The 16,575-nt window shown below is 42.9% G+C and overlaps 1 protein-coding gene across 2 annotated transcripts; it reads right to left on the reverse strand.

The window, feature by feature from the left end:
- Positions 1-277: 277 nt before the first annotated feature.
- LOC106606986 (phosphoribosyl pyrophosphate synthase-associated protein 1) lies at positions 278-12,212 on the reverse strand. Of its 2 annotated transcripts, XM_014203519.3 has the most exons (11): positions 11,813-12,212; positions 11,225-11,277; positions 8,581-8,647; positions 8,005-8,177; positions 7,387-7,502; positions 7,217-7,272; positions 6,969-7,114; positions 5,916-5,960; positions 3,473-3,543; positions 3,130-3,276; positions 278-2,431 (listed from the first exon to the last, which is right to left on the reverse strand). In XM_014203519.3, exons 1-11 carry the CDS (start codon positions 11,893-11,895, stop codon positions 2,273-2,275), a joined length of 1,116 nt encoding a protein of 371 aa, XP_014058994.1. In that variant the 5' UTR covers positions 11,896-12,212; the 3' UTR covers positions 278-2,272. The 2 variants fall into 2 exon arrangements, with proteins under 2 accessions (XP_014058994.1, XP_014058995.1); XM_014203520.3 differs by lacking the exon at positions 5,916-5,960 and having other exon boundaries at positions 11,813-12,211.
- Between the last annotated feature and the right edge of the window lie 4,363 nt (positions 12,213-16,575).

The following is a 16,575-nucleotide window of genomic DNA, read 5'->3' on the forward strand; positions in this document are numbered from 1 at the left end:
AAAACTCAATGGTATTTTCCCCTGATCAAGTATAACAACTGACAATATTGGGATTGTACGATGGTCAAATAATTGTGTAACTACAAATCAATAGTTCTGGGATTTGATGAGGGTTGATGAAGGTTGACCTGAATAATGTGAAGGGTTCATTTTAACAGAAGAGTAAATTGATTGTTAAGACTAGAGATACTAGAATTCTCCAGAATAAAATGTAACTGGTTACATTATTAAACACATAACAATTTTGTTCACCAATAAAAAGTCTGGCAAAAACAAATGAAGCCAAAGGTTTATTTTAACTTACAAAAAATTGGATGCAGAAACCAATTATTCGATTAAATCATAAACTCACAAAAAGGCTACATCAAGATCAGACAACGAGGGTGAAGTAACAAATCAATGTGCTATCGGAAGACATGGATACGAGTTGGCATAGCAACAGTTATTTCTCTCCAAGGACCTTTCCTCATGTCTGTACCACACACAGGTATAGTTAGCGGTTTACAATTAGCACATCCTACAGGATAACAAAGGAACGAATGTCAACAACAAATGTAACAAAGAATGGTAAAGAGAAAGTTCTGCCGAACGGAATGCAACACATTTACATTTGCAGACTTTGCTGTACCAGAGACATAGGCACAAGCATTAAGAGCGTTTTTTCTTCACATACATTATGCATTTGCCTCAGAAGCATATCTCCCTGAGCTTAAAGCTCCAACAGAGTGTTCAGACACGACTTCCCTTGAACATCAGTTTGACTATTAGTCCACATCTTTTCATCATGACAGATCTCAGTCCTCCTGATCAGCAAGTTGATACCACAATTCCATACATTATACGGTAAAGTGTCACGATTACAATTTCTATATTCAAAACCATGACCTCAGCATGGACACATAATGCATATATTGTCAGTCTTTCTGAATGCCAATGAGAAGCAACAAGACTTTATAGGAAAGTCTACTTCAGAGTCAGGATGTCATATCCCCCTTTAATATAAAAGGTTATATCCATTCAGATATCCAGCTGATGTTATACAGTTTGCCCAACAATCTGTGGCAATCATGACATTTGTTACAGTTACACAGAGAATAGTTGACTGACTGGACCAATACAGTAACAATGACTAGGACAGTGTTTGGGATTCAAACATGGTGGGTCAAAAGTTCCTAATCTGTGGCCTAATGTGTGGTGGTAGACAATACATGTGGTCTTACTAGATGTATTTGGTGAGTCAGCCTGAATTCACAAGGCTTAGGTGTCACACAGAACACAGAACTGGTGGGGAGCTGCTGTACTAGGGTTCCTTTAGCTTTGTTCTCAGTAGGTTTTGCATTAACACACCTGCATCCAAATGCAAAGCAGTCACAGTGCTCGGTAGACCTGGAGGGCCAGGGGTGTGGGAGGAAATGATTCAAGCAATAAGTGATGTTATTGGGAAGATACTTAAACAGAGTGAAATACAGTCACCCTCCTTCATAACGGAGAACTGAAGAAAAAGACATCATTAGATATGTTGACAGTGGCTAGACCAGGGGTGAGCAATCATTTTGGCTCGAGGGCCACATTGGGATTTCAACATTTATCAGAAGGCGGCACAGATTTCTTTCAAAAGCAATTTGTGGGCCAGAAAAAGCGCAGTTGTTTGAAAAAAATATCGGTCCATTATAATATCTACATACTTTCTATCTAGCTTCAGACGTTCAAGAGTGACCTGGAGTTTTTTGACCCAAAATAATAGTTTTCATCGTAACACTCACCCTACACCTTTTATTCAGGTGGGCAAAATAGTGAACAGTGAACCAACAAAATAACAAATCCCTTCATATCTTGAAGCATGGAGGAATTAAAAAAGACATCAAAACTACCATGGAGGTGAGGTACAGTAATTCATGCATTGCTGGTTTGGCAGACCTTAGCATAGTAAGGCAAAAAAAACAGATGACCTGACAACAAATATGCACATTAAATCAACCTTTTAGTATTTCTTTACTTTTGTTTCTTTTATCACTTTTATTGAGCAACTCCATGTTATGTTTCGGGCACTAAAGCTGATGAAAATGCATTTTATTGGTTTGTAAGAGGGGATATGATGACGGTACTCCCCCTCGTCCTAGTCATCTGAACTAGGCTGTGTGTGAAGGTGCAGACTACAGGGACAGTATGTACTTCTAGCACTATGGAGAGAGGAGGGGACCATAGCGTGTATACCACCAGCCTTTCTCCGAACACCTCACATCCAGCACAGACTCAACCCTATGTCTCTGGCCTAGTCGTCCACTGTGATGTTGCGGAACAGGTAGGCCATGGACTCCCCGTTGTGGATGCGTCGGATGGCCTCGGCAAGGATCATACTGACGTCCACTGTCTTTATCTTGGGACACTGGAGCTTCTGTACCTCGTGAGGGACGGTGTTAGTCACCACCACCTTGGGGGCAGACAGACAGGGATCAGAGGACGAAAAACCATAATGAAGGTCGGCCTGGTGCATTAGATCACCTGCTGGGTGTCCACGAACAGTGTTGATATTACATGTAGAATCGCTTGGAAATAAATAGAGAATGATGGACAATGTACTGTGGTCAAAGGCGATAGGATAGCCGGGCCACCCACTGCTTTCAACCGTTCGTCGGCGTGGTCTATTTTGTCTCATTCCCAGACTGAACTGTGCCTGACTACCGTATCTTATAACAGCCTTTATACAGGCGACGAAACATCCTAGGAATCAAGTTGCAATACCTTGCACACAGGTGGTACATAGAAAGTGTTGCCACTGCCTTTCTATTGTAAAGTGATTGAAAAGCTTTTACGATGAGGAACTGAGCACTTCCCCATTCAAGATGTAGTGATAAATTCAGAACACAGGGCTGCTGTTACAGATGTAGGATCTTAATTTGATCACCCTGTTGCAGGAAATGTAATGCAGGAAATCTAAAACTTGTAGTGTATTTGAAGTTTAAAAAGGCTTCTGAAGTTTGTCATTTCCACTTGATTTTCCCTCATGAAAAATGTATCAACCCCTACAAAAAACGTCTATTAATTACAATCCACATTTCCTGTTGCTGCAGGATTCTTTTCCTGCTGTAGCAGACTGTCTGAAATTAAGATCCTACATCTGTATCTCACCTCGTCGATGGCGGACTCCTCAATAAGACGGGGGGCATCGGCAGACAGCAGCCCATGTGTAGCCATGATGTAGATCTTATAAGCTCCTCTCTCCTTCAGAATCTCAGCTGCCGCCACAAAGTCCTCCACGTCGTCTATGATGTCATCCTGGGAAAGAACGGCAACCACGGGATTGGAAATTATGTAGGCCTGTAGTTCCTTCATGCATAATCTAAGGCTGTCATATTCTGTTATTAAATACAATGTGGCAAAATGTTGCAAATTCATTTCAAGTGGCTCATTTTAGCACAGGCCTTCTAGGACAAAATCACAAATGGCCCAAACAAAGGGGCACATTTCTTACAACAATGATTGCGATTCTTCCTCCCACATCTCCTACAACAGTGATCGGGGGCTTCTCCTTGGCCATCATTACTGAAAAGGAAGAACGAACTGGTCACTGCTAGTCATCACATACAGTATCCATAGGCATAAACTGTAAAACTAACGAGGATACATCTCAGAGTAGATTGGGTAAAATGGGTTAAAAAGTATTTCCACAATTACAAAGTCCAATTTCAATCACTGTTATGATTATGTATTCTGCAATTAATAGTTGATGTTCCATGCAATTCCCCCCCTTCTGGGTAACTGATTAACATTCTCTTTTCAAAATAAGATGTAACTGGGAAATTAGATAAATTCTGTCAATTGTCCCAATTATACCCTTATAGATTTAAATGGAATGCCAAACTCATTCCAGCAAAAGGATAATCAAAATGACAGGCTTTTTACCCAGCATACCCAATCAGACGCTGATATTAAATTGCCTCCACAACACACTGTCTGCTCAGAGCTCAGTGCAGACATTTGGCAACAGTTTGCATGTAGCAATATGCACAACCTAATCTTGTCATTAATCCATCAAAAACGATAGAGGCAGACAAGCACTGATGAGGTAATCACACGCTTACTAATGTTCCAGGTTTGTCTTATTGAACACCACTGTTGTCAGTCAATGGGGAAGCACACAATCAGCGGATGGACAATCAGCCAGCCAGAGTGGGGAAGCTGATTGTGGGAGTGGAAGCTAGAGATGAGCAGGGAACACAGGTTCATGCCAGGAACACATTCCTTCCTGGAACACATGCCTTCCTTACAGGGGACCACACACAAGCAATAATAAGCACTGGAACATTTCAGCTTTTCAAAATGCATCAACATCACCACTAGGTCTTAAAACCTTCTGTAGTCTTAAAGAGATACTACCTGGAATGTTTTCAGGTAGAATATAGAAATTAATCAAAATGATCTAGTAAAAACTATAGTTAGGCCTACACATATGTTAGAGATAAACTTGTCTTGGATATATGTGAGGCAAGAGTTGAAAAGCCTGAAGATCTCAGCAATCCTCTCAATGATGCTAGAAGCCAGCATTGCTGTGCTAAGGAATACATATGCTATAATACAACTAATATGTGATAGTCATGGTTTGATGTTATAATCAGATTTGCATATTCACACCCAAACCAGTAGATGTGTTGTTATTGACATGTAGGGTCCACGTTTAGGATTTATGGTTATTTAAATGTGGGAAGGCCCAAGGTGTGTGACACAGCAGCTCTTTGGTTTGTATGGGCAGCAGGGAAGAGGGTGAACACAACATAACCCTGACCTGACCTACTGTGGTGTTCTGTACTGTGTGTTCAGCAGCCCACTGGTTTGTATGGGCAGCAGGGAAGAGGGTGAACACAACATAACCCTGACCTGACCTACTGTGGTGTTCTGTACTGTGTGTTCAGCAGCCCACTGGCTTGTAGTGGCAGCAGGGAAGAGGGTGAACACAACATAACCCTGACCTGACCTACTGTGGTGTTCTGTACTGTGTGTTCAGCAGCCCACTGGCTTGTATGGGCAGCAGGGAAGAGGGTGAACACAACATAACCCTGACCTGACCTACTGTGGTGTTCTGTACTGTGTGTTCAGCAGCCCACTGGTTTGTATGGGCAGCAGGGAAGAGGGTGAACACAACATAACCCTGACCTGACCTACTGTGGTGTTCTGTACTGTGTGTTCAGCAGCACACACAAGAACAACATGTTGCCACCCACCCAAAAATCTGGATCTTTGCTTTAGATTCTGAAAAAAAGGATTATCCTGTTTCCTCTTCCTATCATGATGTATTAGGCCTACATAACAAAGGCATGCTTAATTAGTATTCAAAACATGCATTTCTGAAGGCCAGGTGTTAATCAGACTCCTTCGCGCGAGGCTTCAATAGGGAAGCATGACGTGTTGATTGGCAAGATGAGTCCGGATGAAAATAAAAACATGTATCTGGGAGAAATGGTTCCATTTGTCAGATGATTGAAGAGAGTCTCACAAAGCAACTAACAGAGGGCTTTCAGGCCATCTTGCAGAACAGTCTGAAGTCTCTGCCTCCAGCACACTGCTGGAGTCTCTGCCTCCAGCACACTGCTGGAGACCTGACTGGGGATCAAGGAAGACATTGATCCATTCCTGATGAGGATCTCATCTACAGTATGCAGTGAGGGTACATAGGCGTCAGTACATCCACTATGGATCTGTAGCACTAGACCACATCAACTAACTGATCCATATCATTTGTAATTGGTCCATTGATTGTCTTTGTTATGCTTTCCTCAATCACAACTGAGGACCATGCACTTAAGACTGTTTGTTGGCAAGATGATTCGAAAACCCTTGATCACTACATGCACGCATTTAGGAACCATTTGGAGAGGAACCATTTGGTGGTCAAAAGGGAATTAAGTTTACGGTCGTACTTGGGAGCTCTATGCCTGGGAACGGAGCTTGTTGTTTGCTGCCAGCTATTATCAACAAATAAACACCACGTTAACACACATCCACAGAGACTCGACATAACAGACTACGAAGACATGAAGCCAGGACTGGGAAAATCCTCTTACAGGAAGCAAAATCTTAAAAGCTAACCCGTGAAGAATCCAAAACCATTCCTCTAAGCTTATTCATTCAAGAAATGTGTAGGACAGTTTGCAACTGACCAAGGCTTACAATAAGAGGATTTTTAAAGTCAAGGATAATAAATTAAGTAAATAATACAAATATTATTAAAAACACTAAAGCTGAAGGGGGACATAGCCAGTTGGGCATAATAAATACTCTGGAGTCATTTGCCAATGACACAAAGCCCAGACAGAAAGTCTGACCCTGTTTTGTCAGACCCAACTGTTTTAACAGCCTTACCACAAATGTACTGAGAAAATGAGACATATCCAATATTAAGTTAGTGCCATTCTCTCAAAATGAAAAAGAAAATGTATGTTCTCTTATTCAAAATGTCATTTTTAAACATGCAAACCATTCTAAAACGATTTGGTATGAATGCCTTTACATTTTAGGGAGGCTAAGGTCGCAACATTAGTAGAGGCAGTGTATCTGTGGAATTAGAACGTGCAGTAAATAGGCTACACAATTCAAGATCCTTTAAAAATAATGTCAGGTGTTAAAATGGTTATAGCAGAATCATCACTTATGAAGCTGTGGGTGCGGACATTAAATCCATATGATGAGGATTTTGCCATGGATATTTTGGGGGTTTGAAATAATGATTCAAATAATTCAGAGACTTGAACATTTCACACTACACTAAACATATTTTTGGATGCAACCATTGACGAGTACAGGAATCTATGCATCCATCTAGATCTTACAGACACAGCCTGACCAACACTAAAGAATTGGGGAAGCTACAGACAAAGATACGGTTTCAATTTGATCTGATGGCAGACTGACTACAACTACACCTGGCTAGTTACCAAGCTATAAGCTATATAGGGCTTCTAGAGAGGTCTTACAAGGCAGCTCCAGCCCAGGGTGTCCTGAGGTGTTACGGACACAGGGGGGAGAGTGTCGTCCGTCCGCCATGTCAGACTCTGAACACTGAGCCTCGCCATGCATCACTGCCAGGCCCAAACGCAGTCGCTCTGCATAGGACTGAGCTCTGAAAGACAGCAAGAAAACACTGGAGAAATGCAGACACGCTTTTACATTATTTACATTAGATGATCACACTCCAGGCCTCTGTAACTAAATAGTATGTTACCTCTTAGCAGCAGACGGTGACTTTGCAACAATAATGGCGTTTCTGTAATCTGGGACCTGAAGGGAAGTGAGAGAAGCCCACATTTTACATCGAATAGGCTGCTGTGTGTAGTTTACTATCTTACAACTTTACTACCTGGAATGGCACATGAGCTACAGTGAGATGGTTACCTCCTCCTGGATGTACTGAAGCAGAAAGGGGGAGGCACGCAGGTTGTCCACTGGAAAACTGAAGAAGCCCTGGATCTCCTTCTGATGTAAGTCCATGGTGATGATGTGAGTTAAACCTGGAAGGAGAAAGAGAGAGGATGAGAAAAGAGACTGAAGAAATAACAGACTGCTTTTAAGAGAGGGTGCAGAATGAGAAATCAGCCACAGTGGCAAGTTTAAAAAATGTTAAACATTTTCCACTTCAAATTCTTCTCCAGCACAACCCCAACATCAACACGTGAAAATGGCACGTTTCTGTTTTGTAGTAAAAAAGATAGGTGGATAAGTGCTTCCAATGACATCATCAACCAATTAGTAGACAATTAGAAGTCAATGCCTACTCATTATTGGTTAAAATCACGTGATGCACACCGCTGACGTCATTGGAAACATTTATCTTCCTCTATATTTTTTCCCCACAAAACAAAACAACGTGCCATTTTCACATATGTTGATGTTGGGGTGGGGCTGAAGATTACAAATATGAAGTTGAAAAATGTATACATTTTCCTTTAACACAGATGGTCAAGGGCAATCTAAACAGAAAACTGTTAACACTTGCATACAGGCTGTAATTACCTGCTTTGGCTAGCATGGAAGCCAGCAGCTTGCACACTATGGAACCCCTTTTTCTCATCTTGCACTGCTTGCTGTAGGGGAAATAGGGAATGACCCCAATGATGTTCTTTGCACAGGAGGTCTTAAGGGCGTAGGCCATGACCAGCAGCTCCATGATGGCCGTGTTGACATCTCTGGTTAAAATAAGGGAAAAGTGTCAATAACAAAATGGTCACATTTATGGTGTGGTCAGTGCAAACTCATGCTGAGCAACTCTCCAGCAGAGGGCAACAACATATGCTCAGTACAGCTTGTGCACGCCAAGTCAGATGACAGATAAGAGGATGGCTATTAATAACACTGGTAGCTATTCATATTATGGTAGATGAGCTTGTGCCTGATTTATAGTGTGAATCAAACAGGTTTGAATATGGGTAATGCAACCTAACACGTGATATGACTGTGTGAATACCCCTCCTACAACATAGATTGATATGCATAGTCCTTTGGGCCGCACAACATTACACACACAGTATAGGTGTGTGCGTGTCCTAGACACAGAAGTGTGGAGGAGATTACATATTTCAGTCTACTCACCTGGGTATGGTCTGGATGATGAAGATAGTTTGGCCGCGAACAGATTCCTTCACGTCTACTCTGGTCTCTATCATGGGTCACATAAAGTTGAATCAACAGCAAGTGTGGGTAAAATGCTAACTTTACACTTACAGCTCCCCAAATGTGCCTAGACTTGTTTATGTCAACTAGGGCATAACACTCAGTTCAGGCATAATTATCAAGCCATTGTAAACACTTATCTGTAACATGTCATGTTTTCCAAAAGAGAAAAATGATTTGCATCAGGCCAAACAAATAAGTTGTTCTTTGTGTTAGCAGAGTAGGCAGAGTGACTGGGTTTCAACTAGGAGTTGGAACTGGTTCAGGGAACAGAACAAATGTTTGTTTTTTGGAGGAACAGAATCGTGAACGAACGTGATCTATACTGTTCCGGAACAGAACAGTTATTTTAAAAGTATGGGAACCGGTTAAAAACATTATTTTATGTTCCAGGCATTTTTTTCCCTGTCCCACAAAAAATGCAACAAAGTGCCTATGCAAAGCCCTCACTCTGTCACTCAGACTACAAAAAGGTAAGACATGTTTTTATTTTAATTCTGGTGCCTCTCTGCACACACAAGCTGGTTAGCTAGCTCTGGTCCAACAGTCAACTCTCTGAAGGTCAGACATTCAAAGTTAATTCATGGAAGCCGCTCCTCCGTGAGTATAATTCCGTGGGCCTAATTCAGATAAAACATGTCAAAACAACAAGATGCCCAGCGCGTCAAGCCAAGCCTCCTCTTCCTTCTCTCGCTCTCAATTTCAGTCCCATCTAGCACCCTACACTTGCCTGTCCAATCCATGTAAATAGCTTGCCCGCTCCATAGCAAGCTATTCTATCCTCACTAATTGGTGGTGATTTAATGTCGAACTAAATGTTTTTAAAAAATCTATCAATTTCAGAGGTTTAAAAAGGAACAGAAATGAATGATATAAACCGTTTTTGGGGGTTAGAAACGGTTCACATTAATTTTGCTGTCGGAACAGTTCAACAGAACGAAAAATAAAAATGATGGTTCTGTTCAGAACGAAACAATTGGGAAATAATTTTGGTTCCAACGCCTGGTTTCAACCAATGATTTATACAGTGCATTCGGAAAGTATTCAGACCCCTTCACTTTTTCCACATTTGTTACGTTACAACCTTCATCTAAAATTGATTAAATATTTTTTTTCTCCCCCATCTACACACAATACCCCATAATGAAAAACCCCCCAAAAAGTTTACAAATGTGCAAATGTATTACAAATAAAAAACAGAAATATCACATTTACATAAGTATTCAGACCCTTTACTCAATAATTTGTTGAAGCACCTTTGGCAGCAATTACAGCCCTGAGTCTTCTTGGGTATGACGCTACAAGCTTGGCACACCTGTATTTGGGCAGTTTCTCCCATTCTTCTCTGCAGATCCTCTCAAGCTCTGTCAGGTTGGATGGGGAACGTTGCTGCACAGCTACTTTCAGGTCTCTCCAGAGATGTTCGATCGGGTTCAAGTCCAGACTCTCGCTGGGCCACTCAATGTCTGGCTGGGCCACTCAAGGACACTTGTCCCGAAGCCACTCCTGCTGGCTTTGTGCTATGGGTCGTTGTCCTGTTGGAAGGTGAACATTCGCCCCTGTGGTTCCAGGTTTCCTCCAGACATGACGCTTGGCATTCAGGGGAAAGAGTTCAATCTTGGTTTCATCAGACCAGAGAATCTTGTTTCTCATGGTCTGAGACTCTTTAGATGCCTTTTGGCAAACTCCAAGCGAGCTGTCATGTGCCTTTTACTGAGGAGTGGCTTCCGTCTGGCCACTCTACCATAAAGGCCTGACTGGTGGAGTGCTACAGAGATGGTTGTCCTTCTGGAAGGTTCTCCCATCTCCACAGAGGAACTCTGGAGTTCTGTTAGAGTGACCATCGGGTTCTTGGTCACCTCCCCGACCAAGGCCCTTCAACCCGATTGCTCAGTTTGGCCAGGTGGCCAGCTCTATGTAAAGTCTTGGTGGTTCCAAACTTCTTCCATTTAAGAATGATAGAGGCCACTGTGTTCTTGGGGACCTTCAATGCTGCAGAAATGTTTTGGTACCCTTCCCCAGATCTGTACCTCAACACAATCCTGTCTCTGAACTCTACGGACAATTCCTTCGACCTCATGGCTTGGTTTTTGCTCTGACATGCATTGTCAACTGAGGGACCTTATATAGACAGGTGTGTGCCATTCCATGTCTAATCAACTGAATTTACCACAAGTGGACTCCAATCAAGTTCTAGAAACATTTGAGTCTCATAGCAAAGGGTCAGCTTCAAAATTGTAATACAGTTACAGACATTTCTAAAAACCTGTTTTCGCTTTGTCATTATGGGGTATTGTGTGTAGATTGATGAGGATTTATAAAAAAAAATGTAAATCAATTTTAGAATAAGGCTGTAACGTAACAAAGTGATGGGGTATGAATACTTTCCGAATGCACTGTATAGCAGTGGAGGCTGCTGAGAGGAGGATGGCTCATAATAATGTCTAGAACTGAGTCAATGGAAAGGTATCAAACACCTGGTTCCCATGTTATTATTCAAATTATTATGAGCTGTCCTCCCCTCATCAGCCTCCCGTTATATACATAATTAGTTTCAACTCACCTCTATTGGACTCTTGATATACCACCGACTTGCCCAATTCAACTCCTAGTCGTCTGTGAAAAAACACACCAGACAAATCAGTACAAGAGGTATGACACTGTGATGTCTTTTTCAGACAGGACAGAGGCCCTGCATGGAAACTGATCCCACTCTGACTAAGTCTGCTGTACCTCTACCATTTGATACCCAAGTAAAATTGTGTAATGTGTCACATTGTAATTCAGAGACAGTGGGCCCACTACCTTGCATATCTAGACATGGGAAGAGTTCAGCTAGATCACAGGCACTCGCTCCCTGTTTCAATGTCACTAACAGACAGTTCCCAGTTTCACTAAGCCGAGACACCCAACATTGTCTCACATTAAATCAATTCCCTTAAGCCTCTGAATGTCATTGTCAACATCTAGGAAATGACCAACTCATAAACCCAATAGATTAATGACATCTGGCTAAATTCAAATGACTTCATATGTGGCCATGCACCTGCAAACACCAGCATACACATTTTAGCGAGCTAGCTAGCAACATTATCTGGTTAGCTATCTATCATAACACGTACATTTAGCTAGAACAATAAAATATACATACTCAGTTATCTTCTTGGCTAGTTCTGTACATGCTGCAGTAGAATTGGCAGAGAAGACCCGATAACCACTTTTTGCGACATTCATTCTGGCAGCTGGTTAGCTAGCTAGCACCTGTGTAAACCGCTAGTTAGCTTCTTCTCAAACTAACGTTACCACACTTGCAGCTTGCTAGCAAGCTAAGCTAACTGTTAGGTAGTCATACGAAGAAAGATACAAAAACGTGCGACGTTGATGTTAAAATGCACTTTGTTATTATTAGACCTTATTAAATCCAGTATAAATATAATCTCCCAAGATAGTTGAGAGTTGAGTAAAATAAATTGCTTGCGGCTAGCTCCTCTTTAGCTTTGCTGTCTGTCTGACTGTGTGTGGTTGGCTGGCTGTGCAAGAGATGAACTAAACCACAAAAAAAGAATCCTGAACCGAATCAAAATACCAATCTGGGGAAAGTATTTTTTTATTTATTTGACAGACCTGCCACCTGTTATTAGTTGAGTTAGCAATGTATGTATTTTTAGTTGGAAACGGGACTGTTTTTTAATCAATTAGTTATATAAATTCCTGCACTGGGAGTCAAATAGCCCAAAGGCCGGCAGACAGCGATATTGAGTCGTTTCATTTCACCGTCCATCTTATTCTAATGTTGTATTTTATTTAACCAGGAAAGTCAGTTAAGAACAAATTCTTATTTAGAATGATGGCCCACTCCAGCCAAACCCAGACAACACTGGACCAATTGTGCACCATTCTATGGGACTCCCAATCATAGCCAGAGATGATACAGCCTGGATTTGAACCAGGTAATGTAGTGACACCTCTTGCACTGACATGCAGCCCTTAGACCACTGCACCACTGGGCTGGATTTATGAGATGTGAATGAGAGGCTTGTAAGAATCATAACTCCTTGGAGTTTTTAGTTCATCATTTGCTGGTCGGTGGTCCTGCGTGCTCTGGGCATTACTTACTCAAATGAACGAAATTAGTCAAAACTTTTGTTATTTTGACTGAATGAGTCGAAAAGATCAGTCATGAGCAAGCAGGGATTTGTAGTCTTGCATGATGTCTACTTTGATGCTAATTAGCTTTTTCGATTATATGAGAATAAATAGAGCTGAATATTTTGATACATGGTTACATGGTTATCAAAACATAATGCCAATGTAAGCCTACACGAAACACAGCCCTTATTTTAAGTGTTTCTAAAATCCCCTATGGGAAAAACGAATAGTGTAAAAATGATTGGAACCATTTCCCTGCTTGACAACTACGTTCTATTTGTATTATGACAACTCCACTGTGGGGCTCTATTAGGTTAGGGGTGAAAAAACAGACTGCTGCAGCCTGATTAACATTTAGCCATCCGGGATTAACATTTAGCCACTTTAGCAGGGCGGGTTTTTTTATTAAGAAAGTACACATATTTTCCCAATCTTTTTCTGCCTTTCTCTCCATTAAATAAAGCTAATGAGGAAGGTGAAGCCTATGCAGCCTTAATGGAGAATGTTTCAGGTACAAAAAGGTCCACTAGGGATACGAATGTATTGCCGGCTGCATACAATGCGTTTGGACGGTAAAATGAAATGATTCAATATCGCCAACTGCCGAACTTTGGGCTTGAAGTCAGGAGCTTAGTTGAACATCTGATTTGCTTCTTGCAGAAATCATCATGCGGATAGTGCTGATGTGATGCACTACTGCTGTGTTGACAGGACATCTCTGATCTATCTATCCTACAAAGGACACCCAAAAACAATACATTCATGTTTTCCTTTAGGCTATGTATAAAATAAGCATGGAAACATTTTAGCACCTGTGATGTCTGTGTGTGTGGGTGGTTCCTGCGCATTTGTTTTTTTCTTGCAATTGCTCAAAATAACCGCAAGAGGTCAACAACTGTCAAGTTTTAATCAGACCCCTGCGTTAATCTAAGTAACATAATAAAAAAATGCCCATCAAAATCCGTCACCCCCTAAGGTTGATGTCAGCGCCCCTGTGGAAATCTAATTAGCATAATAATAAATAAATAAACGTCAAAAGCTGTCAGTTTAAGCTAGAGATCTGATTTTTTTTTTTCATTGGATGTGTCTCAATCCACCGCATTTGCCTATGTCGCACTTCCACATCTGCGGTGAAGGAGACCAGGCTAGAGCGGTGTTTGTCAGACCATGAGATATCCCGAAAATCGGTCTTCTCACAAAATCGTCTGTAGCGTCCAAACGGTTTGGCCTAGAAAACGATTAGGACCTCTCTATGGGAAGATAAGACTCTCATGAACACAATAGTGTTCTCAAGCGTTTTGGGCGATCTGCCAACTTCTGTCTGTAGCATCCAAACAGTTTGGGCTACACACTAATATGCCATAACATAAAGAGAAAGATCAGTGCTGTAACAAAGATCTTTTTTATGTGAAACACTTTGCAAGCCGTGTCTTGTGAGTGTAAAGTAAAGCCTACTGAAGACTCTGGAAGATCATTAGCATCATGTGGAGAACAGTCAGTCCAGTGTATCAAATTCACAATATCAATTACAGAGTCACAGTGGCACATGCTCCAGCTTGCACTGCTCACCGCTTGACAAACCTATTCCCCATATATTTCTCATTGACAAGACAACGTCCACACCCAGCAAACCTGCCCTTAATCCTTGGGTATATGTTCAAGTTCACACTACTTTATTGAGATGTCAAATTCTTTCAAGTTTATATCTTGCAAAACATCTACCCCTCTCATATGAAAAAGTACAAGTGAAAAACTGTCCTCTCTATGGACATCTTTCATGTGTTACATTGCTTTCCTTGATGGAGAAGTTTAGAAGAACTCTTACTGGAATTGGACCTCACAAAGCAAGGTGTTGAACATGTATCAGCTCAAGCTTGTAACCCTTATATGATAGTGATTTGTTTGACTCCTTGACTCCCATGTAACCTACTTTCTGCTTACACATCCAATCCACAAGTCTCTTGTTGATTAGGTCCCCAACCCCTTCTGTTGTTACTGTATCTATTATTACCAAACCACAAGGACGGAAAGAAGGAGATTGTGAGATAATAAGGTAACTTCTACACCAATGTCAAAGCACAATCTCAAAAGAAAAAGGAGGATCAAACTTAACTCATAACAAGACATGTCTGGAGATAACACTGCCAACAGTAAACAAGCCATGAAATGTCGAGGTTTGTAAATGTGCAACTTGATACTTCAGGGAGTGTATCTGTGGACAACAGAAATTAAATTCTAGTTACTGATATGATCTTTCCTTTTTTATGGAGGAAAACTAAACCAACAAAAGACTTCTCCATTTCTAGCATACCTTAATCTTTTGAGCAATGCCCTTTATCTGTGTTCATATGAGAGCAAACATAACATTTTGTCTAATGCAGATCATTTTCACAATGCCCTAAAGCTATTAACTGTTTTTCACATATGTCACACCCTGACCTGAGAGAGCCTTTTTATGTCTCTATTTAGGTTTGGTCAGGGTGTGATTTGGGTGGGCATTCTATGTCTGTATTTCTATGTTGGGGATTGCTTTGTTTCTGCCGGGTATGGCTCCCAATCAGGAACAGCTGTACATCGTTGTTGCTGATTGGGAGTCATACTTAAGCAACATGTTTTGCCTTTGGGTTTTGTGGGTAGATGTTTTCTGTTTAGTGTGTTAGGATACATGACAGGACTGGTTGGCTGTTGTCTGTTTTTCTTTGTGAAGTGCCTTTTTCATCTAAAATAAAAGATGAACAAATTCCATGCTGCACCTTGGTCTACTACTTCAGACAGCCGTTACAGATCTAGCCACCAAAAACGGACCAAGCAGCGTGGAGGGGAGCAGCACCAGGAGTGGAGGAAGCAGCGTGCTCGGGAGGAGATGGCATCCTGGCCGCTGGAAGTATTGGAGGCAAGAATAGACTGGACTTGGGAACAGCTATTTGACCAATGCAACAACCTGCCGGGGCAGCAGGTGGAGGTGAAGAGGCAGGGGGGGGGGCACACGGGGAGATTGGCGGAGTCAGGCGTTAGACCTGAGCCAACTCCCCGTGCTTACCGGAAGCGGCGTGGTACTGGTCAGGCACCGTGTTATGCGGTAGTGTCTCCAGTGCGCGCTCATAGCCCGGTGCGCTACATCCCAGCCCCCCGCAAGTGCCATGCTAGAGTGGGCATCGAGCCAGGACGGGTTGTGCAGGCTGTGCGCTCTAGACCTCCAGTGCATCTTCAGGACCCAGTCTATCCTGTGCCTGCGCCCAGAACCAGGCCTCCTGCATGTCTCCCCAGCCTGGTGAGTCCTGTGCCTGCGCCCAGAGCCAGGCCTCCTGCATGTCTCCCCAGCCTGGTGAGGCCTGTGCCCAGAGCCAGTCCGGAGCCGCCAGAGCCGCCCGCCGGTCCAGAGCCGCCCGCCGGTCCAGAGCCGCCCGCCGGTCCAGAGCCGCCCGCCGGTCCAGAGCCGCCCGCCGGTCCGGAGCCGCCAGAGCCGCCCGCCGGTCCGGAGCCGCCCGCCTGTCCGGAGCAGCCAGAGTCACCGCCAGAGTCGCCCGCCTGTCCGGAGCAGCCAGAGTCGCCCTCCAGTCCGGGGCCCGCTGCGAGGGTCCCCAGTCCGTGGTCGGCGGCAGGAGATCACGCTCTAGGGGAGCCAGTGAAGAGGGGTGAGCCAGTGGTGGAGCGGGGTCTGCGTCCAGCTCCAGAGCCTCCACCGCGGAGAAATGCCCACCCAGACCCTCCCCTATAGGTTCAGGTTTTGCGGCCGGAGTCCGCACCTTTGGGGGGGGGGGGTAC

Source organism: Salmo salar, chromosome 06 (assembly GCF_965601325.2).
Source record: "Salmo salar chromosome 06, fSalSal1, whole genome shotgun sequence".
In the NCBI taxonomy this organism is placed as follows: domain Eukaryota; kingdom Metazoa; phylum Chordata; class Actinopteri; order Salmoniformes; family Salmonidae; genus Salmo; species Salmo salar.